The sequence below is a fragment of the Bombina bombina genome, chromosome 2 (genome assembly GCF_027579735.1).
Source record: "Bombina bombina isolate aBomBom1 chromosome 2, aBomBom1.pri, whole genome shotgun sequence".
Lineage (NCBI taxonomy): Eukaryota > Metazoa > Chordata > Amphibia > Anura > Bombinatoridae > Bombina > Bombina bombina.
In genome coordinates this window covers 1,189,167,091-1,189,181,632 of record NC_069500.1, presented here as the reverse complement: position 1 = coordinate 1,189,181,632, position 14,542 = coordinate 1,189,167,091, and the positions used below count along the sequence as shown (strand labels likewise).

At 36.2% G+C, this 14,542-nt stretch overlaps 1 protein-coding gene across 1 annotated transcript in view; it reads right to left on the bottom strand.

The window, feature by feature from the left end:
- Nucleotides 1-14,542, bottom strand: part of FAM149A (family with sequence similarity 149 member A) — a 383,311-nt gene that overhangs the window by 109,446 nt on the left and 259,323 nt on the right. The window contains exons 9-10 of the mRNA XM_053703894.1: nucleotides 11,223-11,317; nucleotides 7,667-7,894 (exon numbers count right to left, since the gene is read on the bottom strand). Coding sequence (XP_053559869.1) covers nucleotides 7,667-7,894; nucleotides 11,223-11,317 — 323 coding nt within the window. The remainder of the gene's footprint in view (nucleotides 1-7,666; nucleotides 7,895-11,222; nucleotides 11,318-14,542) is intronic.

Genomic DNA, 14,542 nt, shown 5'->3' with positions numbered 1-14,542 from the left:
TCAAGGAGTTTGCTTGACTTTCAGGAACCAGGTGAACATACACAGGTGTAAGGTAAGCATGCTTAGTCTCGGGAGCAAGGTGAGCATACACCAGTATCAGGTAAGTATATATAGTGTCTGGCGCAGGATGAACATACAAGGTGCAAGATAAGTATGCTTGGTCTCTGGAGCAAGGTGAGGATACACAGATATCAGGTAAGTATGCTTGGTCTCTGGAACAAGGTGAGCATATGCAGATACAAGTTAAGTATGCTTGGTCACTGGAGCAAGGTGTGCATACACAGGTATCAGGTAAGTATGCATAGTTCAGAAGAATTTGTGTAGGAATAGGGGCGTGGTACACTTAAGGGATGTAATTGGATTTTTAAGGAATACAAAATTTTTTCAATTTTTTACTTTATATTACAGATATTACTGGGTCCATATAACCATGTTTGAAAGTGTAAAGAGAAAATTAATAAAACTTATTTTGTGAATACAAACAAGTGTGAAGAAAGTGTTTAAACCATATAAAAGTGATGCCTTTTAAAATACTCTTTTCTATTATCAATGTATTAGTGAAAAAAATTCACAGCACGTGTCTGGTTTTATTATACTGTTTATAGCAGCATTTAACCTTATAAAGAAAGTAGGTGATTTGGAGGGGTTGTGTTCCTAGTCCATAAGAGTGCACTAATTGTGTAAATTTTCTATATTTAGAATTTTGGTGAAAGCAATTATTTGTGATTAATAGTGTTAATTTCCTATGTTAAAAAGTATTGTGTAAATGTTAAGTGGCTGATTTCTTAAATGAAATATGTCAAAAAAACTGTGAACAACAATAATAAATAATAAATGACTTTAACTTATGAAATTAAATTAACAGGAAATTTATTTAAAAATTATTATTAAAAAGTTTCTTATATTTGGTAATTACCACTAGATGTCAGAAATTTCTCTGGGACGTCTCCCAGATGTAATATGAGTATTCAAATGACCATATAAAAAAACTCAATATGTGTCAATTCTGCTACATAAAAAATTACTAAACACAGAAACAAATTAAAAAAGGTCCGTTTTTAAAAGCTCAAGAAAAGATCCCAAATATCTACTCGTATTATGTAATGAGGATTGGTGAGTTCAAAGTAAGTTTTTGTATCCTTTGCTTCTTATACTTTACTGGATACCGCTCTTAGTATTATGCATGCGGCAAAAAGAAGCCAAGAAGTAACTATGCATGCCCAAAAGCAAGGCCAAAATTTTAGCTGTTACAAAACACTCTTGCTTGGGGCTTTTTCAATGTGTGATCCGAAACAGTTAAGCTTTCATATACCGCTCTTAGTGCTATGCACGCGGTAAATCCAGCGGCTTATTGTATCCTTCAAAAAGGTTAGGATTACTTTACGTTCACCTTTCCAATGTTCGTATCAATTTTGTTTTACTCACAGTTCTTACTGTTATGGGAGACCGCACTATTCTGGCCGCTTACTGCTTCTCCATGCTGTTCTCTCGCTTCGTTGTCTGCTCCCGGCGTCTGACGTCACACTCCTTCGTGGGAGGTCGTCTTTCAATGCCAGTGAGATCGCTGTTATGTGTAATATCACTTTGTATTCCTTAGTTGAGAAATTAGAACTGCACTTAGTGCTATGCACGCAGTTGATAATGAAGGTCCTTTACAGTTCCCCAATTATTTTGTGGGATGGTGATATAAAATGATAACCCGGGTTATTTTTAATAATCAATATATCAAGTATGATTTGAATATAAGTTCATAGATAAAGAAAGGTCACACAGCTCGACGCGTTTCGCTCTTACCAGAGCTTTATCAAGATGCTTGTGACCAGTAGCTTCTCTCTTTTTAAATGTCCTGCTTGATCCTTATTGGTTGTTTCTTAATCGTGTGTAAGGGTGGATCATTCAGCCTTTCCATAGTTACTTCATTGTTGTTCCTGATGTTTCCTTATGAATGAATAATTTAACTTCATTGTTTTATGACTCTTTATGTACTTAACAGGTAATTTTGGATCCCTATTGATTATAGATAGACAGAAATTCAATATTTCCAATTTTTTTCCTCTCTTAATCTGGGATCCTCTTTTTTATTTAAGATTTGTTTCTTTAAGGTGGTATTGATGAGTATCTCTGTATAGTCGTTACTTATGTATCCTTGTATTGTTCTATAATGTTTCCTATTATAGGCAACATAGTTTTATTATGTAGCTGTAATTACACATGTTCTCTTAAAAAGCCTTACAGGATACTTATTGGTTCTCATTGTTTATATATGCAAAAACTTGGTCAGACTTGTGTGTGATTACTGACTGAATGAAATTAAATTACCTTCTATTGTTATTATGATTCATGATATTATTCTTAGTTTCACTGGTGATTCTTTAGGTTTCTATAGTTAATATATCCTTTTTGTTAGTATATAACCCCCAGATATTTATACCCCAATCTATAAGATAACTTGGAATTATATACACCTATTTTTTACAAAGCATACTAGGATATGTATGTAACACTATCTGAAATCATGTGTCTATAGAGAGGGTTTGTTTCATGCTGTATATGGGATATGTATTCTATTTGGAATTTTATAACTCAAAAAGGAATGGAGATAGATCCAGTTCAGAATTTAAACCTAATGGGGACAGGGTATTATATAGATATATTAACTCAGCTTCTTTTATCAACAACTTTTTCTCCATATTCCCTCCTCTCCAGTGTCTTTGTACTTTTTTTATACCCCAATATGTCAGGTCTTTGTTGTTCCCTTTGTGTACATTCTTAAAATATTTGTACAGATATGTGTTATCCATTCCATTTTTTATATTGTTCAGATGCTCCCTAATTCGATCTTTTAACATTCTTTTGGTTTCCCCAAAGTAAAATAAATTGCACAAACACTTTAGGATATATATTACATTTTTTGCTGTGCATCTAATAATCTCTTTAATCTGAAAAAAAATTTCTGAATTATTTATCTTTAAATTAGTAATTTTTTTTACTGTGATTGCAGGCCTTACAAGAGTAACATGGGAAGAAACCTCTTACACTTTTACCCATTAGATCTTTCTGTATTTTTTGGCCTATCCTTGGTTGTTTAAGATCACTCGGGGCCAGAATTGATTTTAGATTATTCGCTTTTTTGAAGATAAATTTTGGGTTTTCTGAAATTTTATCTCCCAAGATTTCATCTTAGTTCCAGCGCTCTATTCATTCTAAACTAAACAAAAGTATGCATAGTGTCTGGAGCAAGATGAGAATACACAGGTTCTAGGTAAGTATGCTTGGTCTCTGGAGCAAGGTAAACATACACAGGTATCAGGTAAGTATACTTGATCTCTGGAGCCAGGAACAAGGTAGGTAAGGTAATAACTCAGCCTAGAGGAATGGGCTGATTGAGGTTTTATAGGAACTACCACATCTAAGTCCTCAAGGTGGGAGTTCCTATAATTAGGATGTGGCCCCTTTAAATCTAGGCAGCATGCAACTGTGCACGCCTAGAGAGCTGCAGCCACAGCTGAAGACAGGATCAGGAAGGCTGGTGTCTCAGCATCCATCCACGTGGGGGGCCGAGATAAACAGAAGTCATTCTCTGCGTTTGCCGAGACTTGAGGGGCCGCCTCGTGAGCTCTTGGTAAGCTCCTAACAATACAGATCAAGCATGATCATCAGAGCGTTATTCTTATTGTGCCATCCTGGACCCGTAAAACTTGGTTCACAGATCTGGCCCCTCTTGCCACTTCAGTGGTGCACAAAAACAGCTCACTGCTAGGAACTACTTCCATGTGTGGACCTTCTAAGCATATCAGTAACATAGTAACATAGTAGATGAGGTTGAAAAAAGACCAAAGTCCATCGAGTTCAACCTTTACAAATCTAAAATATATACAAAAAGCTCCAGTTAAGCTTAAATAATCCCACTAAAAGGTGACCCATTTAATACTAGCAATCATATCCATGAATTTTGTTTATAGACAGAAATGTATCCAAATAATTTTTAAATGTATCTAGGGTATTGGCATTCACTACCTCCTTTGGTAATGAGTTCCAAAATTGTATTGCTCTTACAGTGAAAAAACGTTTCCGTTGCAGGAGATTAAATCTCCTTTCCTCCAACCTTAAATTGTGACCTCTGGTCACAAACAATTTTCTTGGAATAAACAGCGCTTCTGCCATCTCTGTATATGGGCCTTGAATATATTTATATAAAGTAATCATGTCACCTCTTAAGCGCCTTTTTTTCCTAAAGAAAACAGACCCAGTTTGGCTAGCCTTTCCTCATAGGTTAAATTCTCCAATCCCCTTATTAGCTTTGTGGCCCTTCTCTGAACTTTTTCTAGTTCTGCAATACTCAAGGTGAGGTCTTACCAGGGCTTTATATAGTGACAGAATTATGATTTCCTCCCTTGAGTCAATGCCTCTTTTAATACATGCTAGTATCTTATTAGCCTTTGAAGCTGCTGCCCTGCATTGTGCATCCATCTTTAGCTTGTTATCTATTACTACTCCCAAATCCCTTTCCTCCTGTGTTTGGCTAAGTCTTGTCCCATTTAAATAATGCTTATTTTTACTTACAAAATGTAGAACCTTGCATTTTCCTGTATTAAATCTCATTTTCCATTTACCTGCCCATACTTCTAATTTTTGCAGGTCCCTTTGTAACAAAAGTTCATCCTGCTCTGACCTAATGACCTTACTTAACTTAGTATCATCTGCAAAAATAGAGATGTTGCTATTTAATCCTAGCTCCAAGTCATTTATAAAAATATTAAAAAGAATAGGGCCCAGCACTGATCCCTTGGGTACTCCACTGATTACCTTTGTCCAATCTGAGTATGATCCATTTACTACTAGTCGTTGCTCCCTATCTTTTATCCAGTTATTTATCCACAAAGTAACATTTTCAGCTATTCCCAGTCCCTTAATTTTGTGCATTAATCTCTCATGTGGCACTGTATCAAACGCCTTTGCAAAATGTAAGTATATCACATCAACTGATTCCCCATTATCTATATTTTTATTTACTTCCTCATAGAATCTAATTAGATTAGTTTGACATGATCTATTTCTCATAAAACCATTCTGATTAGAACTCATAATCTTGTTTACACGAATATGCTCATCAATATAATCCCTTATAATCCCTTCAAATATCTTCCCCACTATTGATGTCAGACTAACTGGTCTATAGCTTCCTGGATCATCCCTACTTCCCTTTTTGAAGAGTGGCACCACATCAGCTTTACGCCAATCCTTGGGTACCATGCCTGAGGATAATGAGTCTTGAAAAATTAATTTTGAGTCTGATATATTTTCTTTGAATAATTTAAATGCCCTACATTTTTTCCAAATTTCTCTTAACACATTTATATTCAGCCACATTGGCTTGGATTTTTTATTTTTATAACCATATGGTATTTGTTGATATGTATATTTATTTAACAACCATTCACACTCTTTAGTCTACAAGTCTCTTTCTATACCTCAAATCCTGGATTTCCTACGCTCTGCAGAGAGTTCTCAATTTTTCTGCTCTGCTTTTTTCTTTATAGTTTTCCTTTACCATTTACTTGGATGTAAAGAACATTCTTTAGCCTCTAGACAAATGTGTCCATTGTCCTGGACCTCAAATTCTCCTTAGGACCCTAGACTTTTTCCTAAGGCAATACAGCTAAGCCCATGTATTGCATATCACTTATACACTACCTTTATTTTCTAAATGCCCTTATTTGTTTCTTTCACAAGTGGTGTTATACTATTTTCTGTGTTTTTGTCCTAATCCCTCTATTGACAGAGAGTCCTTCTTAGAGCCATGAAATATTGCCATCAAGCCACGGCACCTTTCTACAAGACTATCTTTATGTTGCATTAAGGTCCTAAAAAGGGTCTCCAGACACCTAAATTCTAATGCCCTTACTGGTTTTGGTCTGCTATTCTTCCTTTTTTCCTACTACTTGATTCATTGTAGCCTCATGCCCAACTTGCCTGAGGCCTTGCCTAAACAGTTGTGTAAAGTATACGCTTGGTTCTCTTGTGAAAGATTTTGCCGCATCTAAGGCAGCCTTTTGGATGAAACATTTTAAAGTTAGTTTTCTTGTTTATAGCCTGTAGTTATTTTTATCTTGTTTCTTAGGTAATCATGGTTATATTTGTTGCCAGAGCAATCTACCATCCCTTTTAAGGATTCACACTATTCTAGTTGTGGCTTAATGGTAATAAATCATCTCATGAGCTGTCACAATTAATGAGAAAAACGTTTTTTTGTACATAATATTACATTTATTTTATTGTATTGTATGGTATATTTAATGCCTTGGAAATTCTTTTGTACCCTTCTCCTGACTGATACCTTTTAACAATGAGATCCCTCTGATGCGTTGGAAGCTCTCTGTGGACCATGGCTTTTGCTGTGGGATGCGACTAAGAAAATTTCTGGAAAGACCAACTAGAGCAGCTGAACTTTATTTGGGGTTAATCAGAGGCACTTTAAATGATGGCAGATGTATGCTGACTCCTATTTAACATGATTTTGAATGTGATTGCTTAATTCTGAACACAGCTACATCCCCAGTTATAAGAGGGTGTGCACACTTATGCAACCACATTATTTTATTTTTATATTTTTTCTTCCCTCTACCTAAAAGATTTCAGTTTGTTTTTCAATTGAGTTGTACAGTTTATAGGTCACATTAAAGGTGGAAAAAGTTCTGTAATGATTTATCTTTGTCTCATTTTTTTACATTACAGAAACCATTTTAACAGGGGTGTGTAGACTTTTTATATCCACTGTATATATATATATATATATATATATATATATATATATATATATATATATATATACAAATAAATAAATAAATAAATAAATATATATATATCAGGGTGCTTCTTAAAGTAAATCCAGATTAGACACTCACTGGAGAATTTGTAAAACAAAAATGCACAGCATGTATAGTTATTTTTTTGCTTTAAATATATGAAAATAAAATTGTATTTTTTTTACCAATCTGTTCTCCCCCTTCCAGTTCCTATACTTTAGTCTAGTGACATAGAGAACCCACTCTGATCTCTACGTAGTCACTAATGCACGCTTCAGGTATATACACTAATGCTCCATGCAGCCTCTCTAATGTAAACAATACATTACAAGATTCATTGTTTATGATTAGAACGGAGAGCTGCAAGGAGGTCGAGCAAGAGAGTGATTCCCCTATTAAACAAACAATATAATTACGTTTTAAATAATGTATGTATTATGTGTCCAAAATATGTTAAAAAAATATTCTGCAGTGCAGAATAAACAACATATATAAAGAGAAAAAGAGAACTTGTTTTAGCATTTTGACCATCTGATTCTTATTTCATATTAAAATATACGAAAAAAATAACCTTTTGGCAAAGTTAATTTATATTGTTATACTTCAAATTAAAATCCCACAATGATGCGGATGTCTCTTTATAAAAAGTGATTCAGGACATGACAGGGGGATTCCCCTTTGGCTGATACTGCTCATATGTATGTTTATACATGCACGTGCGTACGGCCTGTCCAACAATGTCATTTATTTGGACAAAAGATTAATTATTTATCAGTTGTAATTAAAAAACAAAATACCTGGAAAAAACAAACTTCCAAACAAACAAAAATAACCACAAAATATATTTTCATCATACTCACATTTTTGTCCCCCTGAGAACTTCATCACTATAAACATTGGGCGTTTTGGATCGTAAAGAATCTACAGCAAGAGATGGTAGCCTTCTCTGTGTAGGTGTTTTCCTAGCAGGAGTGTACAATGCCCGAGAGGCAGATAAAGCACTGTTGTCTGGCAAACGACCAAATCTGTTCTTCATAGAAGTCAATATACTCGGCACAACACTTAAGATTTTATCATCCTGTTCCGTTCTGTAAGAAAAAAGATAAGATCTGAGCATTTACAGCAGTATTTTAGCTTTCTGAGATAATGCAAATCCCACCAAACTAAATACTATATATATTCATGTAATTTTAAAGTAATCTATAGAAAAATAAAATAAGGAAGTGTGGTGGATTACTGGAGCAGTCTTCCAGCTTAAAGGGACACTGAACCCAATTTTTTTCTTTTGTGATTTAGATAGAGCATGTAATTTTAAGCAACTTTCTAATTTACTCCTATTATCAAATGTTCTTCATTCTCTTGGTATCTTTATTTGAAAAGCAAGAATCTAAGTTTAGATGCCGGCCCATTTTTGGTGAACAACCAATAAACAAGTGTTGTCCAGGGTACTGAACCAAAAATTGTCTGGCTCCTTAGCTTAAATGCCTTCTTTTTCAAATAAAGATAGCAACAGAATGACGAAAAAAATGATAATAGGAGTAAATTAGAAATTGCTTAAAATTTCATGCTCTATGCTGAATCATGAAAGAAAATGTTTGGGTTAAGTGTCCCTTTAAGTAGCACATGTTAAAGCAGCAAAGGGATTCAATCATGTTTAGGACAAAGAAGACTGAGAACACAATTGTGAATTGGGGAAGCAAAACTTCAAACGTGGCCTTACAATTGCGAAAAAGTTAGGAAATAAAAAAAAAAAAAAGAGTAATTTCAAAATTCAGTTCACCCTGCACTATATTGAAAACACATTATTAACACTTTATTTGATGTTTTACTTTGTGAATGTAATGTATTTTTTAAAATATACACAAATCTGATGACTACAACACGTAAACAACTGAATAAACAATATTTGTTGTGCTCGATGAAACAAAGATGGCTGTCGTGGCTAAACCAAGTAAAAGCAAAAAATTAAAAACTGCTGGTTTTGCAATACCAATACATACAGGAATCACAACAACAACAAAAAAATAATAGGAAAATTAAAAATGGTCAGGCAGCCTAGGTTGGACCATTTCAGATGGATTAACTTTACCTTATTTGCTCTCCTCAGACACCCTGGCCTCATTATTGGGGATTTCAACTGCCCTGTTGACGATCCCATTGTCCATGCTACAAAAAAACTCCAGCTCACTTCCTATTGCGGTTGGCCACAATGAACCGACTCTCCCACTCACAAAGACAGACACTCCCTTGATCTGATTTTAGACTTTTAATGCGCTCTCTCAAACTTTGCAAATTCCTCTTTTTCTCTTTCTGAACATCAGCTCCTCATTTGGACCATTACAGCACTTCCTACTACTCTCCCTCCATCTAGCCTTCACACCAAACTCCACAAAAGCATTAAATCACTAGATCAGCAACATCTGTCAAACCTCTGCTCTCTAATAACGTTTCCATTTCCTGCCCTGACCAATCTATCTGTTATTACAACTCCACTCTTACATTGGTCCTTGACAATTTGGTTCCTCCTACCATAGCCCAGAAGTCACACACTGATCCTTAGCCCTGGCATGCTCCTCTGACATGCTACATAAGAAGATGTTCCCGCACTGCTGAGTGGCTTTGGAGAAAATCTCAGTGCTCAGGTGACTTTCTTCACTACAAGTTCATCTTAAAATCTTGTTAATCTGCCCTTTACCTTTCTAAGCTTCTATACTTTATCTTTAAATTCAAAATGTCTGTTCTCCACTTTCGATACTCTTCTCTTCCCACCCCATCCCACCTCCTACTACCACTTCTTTCTCAGCTTAAGATTTTGCCAGCCACTTCAACAACAAATTCTACCGCTCTGCACCAGACCTATTCCTCTTCTTACTAACTCATGTCACTGTCTTTCTAATATTTCATTTTAGATGTCCTCTCACTACCTTAAGCAAAAGCTCTCCAAAACTGAGCTCCTTATTTCCCTTTTCTTCCAAAATCTCTAGCTCCCCAACTTTTTATAACTGTTGATAACAACTTAATTACTCTAACCCTGCATACCCGATATATTGGGCTCACACTCGACTCAGATCTTTCTTTCATTCCTCACATCCAGTCCGGATTCCTGCCATTTGCACCTTAAAAACATCTCTGAATTTTGACACTTTCTCACAAAAAACACAACTGTCAGGAGAGTATTAAAGTCATTCCAGGAAAGGACCCAAAGGTTAGGAAGTGACGATGAAACACACTGCCCCATCACGGAGGGTTAGACCCAGGACGTGACAAATCCAGAGTACAAGACAAAATCAAGGTTAGTTCAGGCCAAAGGCCAATACCATGCAAGGTAAATACAGTGACAAATCACAAATTCCAAAGGGGTAAACAATATCCAGGCCAAATCTCACGGGCAACAACAGAACCAAATCAGAATCTAAAGACTGAGTCCAATAAACAGGCATGGGTCATACACAGAGAAATGCAGAAACAGTAATGGAAGTAGCACACCCAGGAATACAGTCCTATACACAGGAAGCAGCTTTTATATGGTGTTGATTAACTGCCTGCAGCTGGCAGGCAGGTAGAGTCAAAGACCCAGCTAAAGCAGACAGTAGACTAAGTAATTTTTAAACAGAGCCTGAGTCCTCTAGTGGCTCAGGAGGGAAGGCAACCGGCCATAGACCAGAGGTCCCAGGATCAACTCCGGGTATGGACATGGCACACAACTAAGATTTGAATCCACTCTCTCATCATTTCCCGCCTTTACTATTGCAACTCCATCCTCTCTGGTATCCCTAGCTGCCGTCTATAGCATTTACAATCCATAATGAATGCCTCTGCCAGGCTGATCTTCCTTACACTTCGCTCCTTATCTGCTGCACCTCTCTGCTATTTCCTTTACTTACTTCCTTTAGCCTCCAGAATTAAACACAAAATTCTGACTCTGACTTCAAGGCCCTCAATAACACTGCTTCCTCTAAATATCAGACCTTGTCTCCAGATACTCTCCCTCCAACCCAATTCGCTCTGCTCATGACATCCATCTCTCCTCCTCCCGTTACATTCTCTCATTCGTGTCTACAAGACTGCTTCAGCTTGTAGGCCTCTCTGCCTCGCTCCACAAGACTCTCCTCTAGTTTTCAAAGTTTAAAGCGCTCTGTAAAAACGTTATTGTTCAGGGATGCATACATACCTCAGTTCCTCTCCTCATTTTGTCATCTCCTTGAACCCTCTTAGCATGTAAGCCTATGAGCCCAGCTATTTTGTAGGTCACCTTCATGAGACCTGATTTACAACAGTGAGACTTTTTGTAGGGCCCTCTACCCATTTGTTCCATATAAATGCTACCTTATATATTATCACTATGTTTATAGAGCTGCGGAATCTTTTGGCTCTTTAGAAATAACTGATAAAAATAATAATAATTATGATACCTACTGTGTTTTCTCAACTGATCCGTTATGCCTTTGTTGTAGAGGTTTAGCTTGAATGGTCATTACACCATTTAAATCATTGAGGAAATTACGATTAGCCTGCAAATAAAAAAATATTATTTTACATAAGACATTGCACTACAGGGGCCTAGCTGTTTAAACACGTAGTAATATCAGCTCTAGAATAGCAATGCACTACTGGGAGCTAGCTGAACACAAGCCTATGTGTGTATCCAGCTAGCTTTGCAGGGCTTAAACACAAAGTTTAACAAAATGCTCTCATACTTTCATATACCCTTAATGTATCTGATATGTTTGTATGGTGAGAAGTTCTCAGAAATGAAAACAAAACTGTATGAAAAGGATTTGAAAATCCTTGAGTTTGAAAACTCTGCAAATTCTGTTAAAAGGGACATTAAACACTAAATAAATGCTAGAGAGAATGATGCATTCAAATAAAAGATTAGTCTAAGAATATCAAGTAGATTTACTTTTTAAAGTTTCATTAGCTGTTTAAATATTGACAAAATAAATAGAAGTTATAGTGTCTGTAAAACAATAGGAGCTTCCATGTTGTAACTTAGGTTTCTTTCTCTGCTTTGGCCAATTACGGACAGTTATAAATAGGTCACTAGAGTGTGCAGCCAATGGCTGTGTGGAATATAACAGTGTTCTGAAATGAAAAGCACACACATTTCAGAGTGGAATTACAGGAATTTCTACAGACTAGAAAAGAGTTAATGGATTAAACCAGATAATTAATTAACTTTATTTATCAGAGCAGGAATGTGTATAACTTAATAGAAAACTCTATACTATTGCTAAGAAAAAACAAACACCACAGCTGTAATTAGATTAGAAAAAAACTTTATTGGACAGCAGCCAATAACAATATAAATGAGAGTCCCATAAACACAAAATATAATGTTCTAGGAAACATCACATTTGCTCTGTGCCACGGTCACTTAATCATCCATAAACTCTTAATTATTGCCTACTTTGTTACAGCTCCCATGCCCTGCTTTTATCTATTGTGTTAGTAAACAAACACAGATATTACAGAAGAATAAAATACAAAATCATAATTAGAAACAAATTGTCAGTAAATTTTAAAAGTCCTACAGTTGTAATCAATATTATTAAACCCCTATTGCAAATCAGGCTTATTGTCAATATTTACAGACTTTCAGCTGTTTGCAATGAACAAATCAAACAAAAGCAAGTGAAATAGCTCAACACAATAAATACTTCAAATGGTTTCCCCAAATTCAACTGCAAATGCAGCTTTTAATGAATTCTGCAGTCTCAAAATTATTCAACCCACTGAATAGAATCCCTCACAACAGCACAAATATGCAAAACAGGTGTTGTCTCTAGCACACCTGATGCAACTAATCAAGGCTTTATTAATTGCACCAGGTGTTCTTGAGCTAGAACACATGAAATACCTGAACTGGCTAGGGGTTTGTTGTCACGTTTGACTGCATGTTAGAAATATGGCTAAGTCAAAAGAATGGTCCAAAAAGTTAAGAGAAGAGATCATTGCCCTTCACAAACAAGGAACAGGATACAAAAAGATAAAGGCACTGAATGTTCCTAGAGACACCGTTGCAAGCCTAGTTCACAAGTTTAAAGTTAAAAGATCAGTGGTTACACTACCTGGGCAGAAAAAGGAAGCTATTAACAGCTGCAACCAGATTTCTGAGAGGGCAGGTTGAGAAAACCCTTGAACGGCTGCAAAAGAACCTGCAGCAAGACTTGGTGGCAACAGGCACTGAGGTTTCAGTTTGCACAGTAAGGCGTGTACTAAACGCAGAAGGTTTCCATGCCAGAACTCCAAGACGTACACCACTACTGACCCAAAAGCAGAAGAAAAGCCAGCTCCAGTATGCTCAAATCATATAAATAAGCCCCAGAAATGTGGGGATTCTGTTCTGTGGAGCGATGAAACAAAACTGGAATGTTTCAGCCCTATGGATCAGCGGTATGACTAAAGGAAGAAGAATGTAGCATACGCTGAAAAGAACACTCTGCCTACAGTTAAAGGAACACCCAATATTTAATATGTGATTCAGATAGAGCATGCAATTTTAAGCAACTTTCTAATTTACTCCTATTATCAAATTTTCTTCATTCTCTTGGTATCTTTATTTGAAATGCAAGAATGCAAGAATGTAAGTTTAGATGCCGGCCCATTTTCGGTGAACAACCTGGGTTATTCTTGCTGATTGGTGGATAAATTAATCCACCAATAAAAAAGTGCTGTCCACAGTTCTGAACCAAAAAAAACAAACTTAGATGCCTTCTTTTTCAAATAAAGATTGCAAGAGAATGAAGAAAAATTGATAATAGGAGTAAATTAGAAAGTTGCTTAAAACTGCATGCTCTATCTGAATCACGTAAGAAAAAATTTGGGTTCAGTGTCCCTTTAAGCATGGTGGTGGCTCGGTGATACTCTTGGGCTGCTTTGCATTCTCCAGCACTGGAAACCTGCAGGATGTGGAAGGCAAGATGGAATCATTCAAGTAATAGCAAGTCCTAGGAGAAAACGTTATGCTGTCTGTGAGGAAACTGAAGCTTGGGAGTCATTGGACCTTCCAACAGAACAATGATTCCAAGCATACAGTACCTCAAATTCCACCAAGGCTTGGTTGCAGAAGTCCTGGAAGATTCTACAGTAGCCATCACAGTCAACTGACTTGAACCCCATAGAAAATCTCTGGTGGGATTTGAATAAGGCAGTTGCATGACACAAACCCAAGAATATTACTGAACTGGAGGCCATTGCTCATGAGGAATGGGCTAAGATTCCTCAGGAAAGCTGCAAAAAGCTGGTGTCTGTCTATGCATCTCGTTTGCACCAGGTCATAACACCAAAAGGGTGCTTGCCATGAAGGGGTTGACTAATTTTGAGACTGCGGAATTCATTAAAAGTTGCATTTTTAGTTGAATTTGGGGAAACCACTTGAAGCATTTGTTCTGTTGAGCTATTTCAATTGTTTTTGTTTGATTTGTTCATTGCAAACAGCTGAAAGTCTGTAAATTTTGACAATAAACCTGATTTGCAATGCTGGTTGAATAATTTTGATTACAACCAAGTCTATGAAAATCACAATTTTTAAATTAATTCAAATATACCAAGTTTATTACAATTAAAGGGACAGTCTAGACCCAATTTTTATTCTTTATTACTTATTGTTACATACCAGACAAGCATCTTGCAACAGGTTCCACATCTATAAGCTTGTAAGCAGTACATGAAACTTTTAAATAATCATCGTTTGTTAGCAACTGAAAATGGCCACCATGCTCCGCCCACAGCTT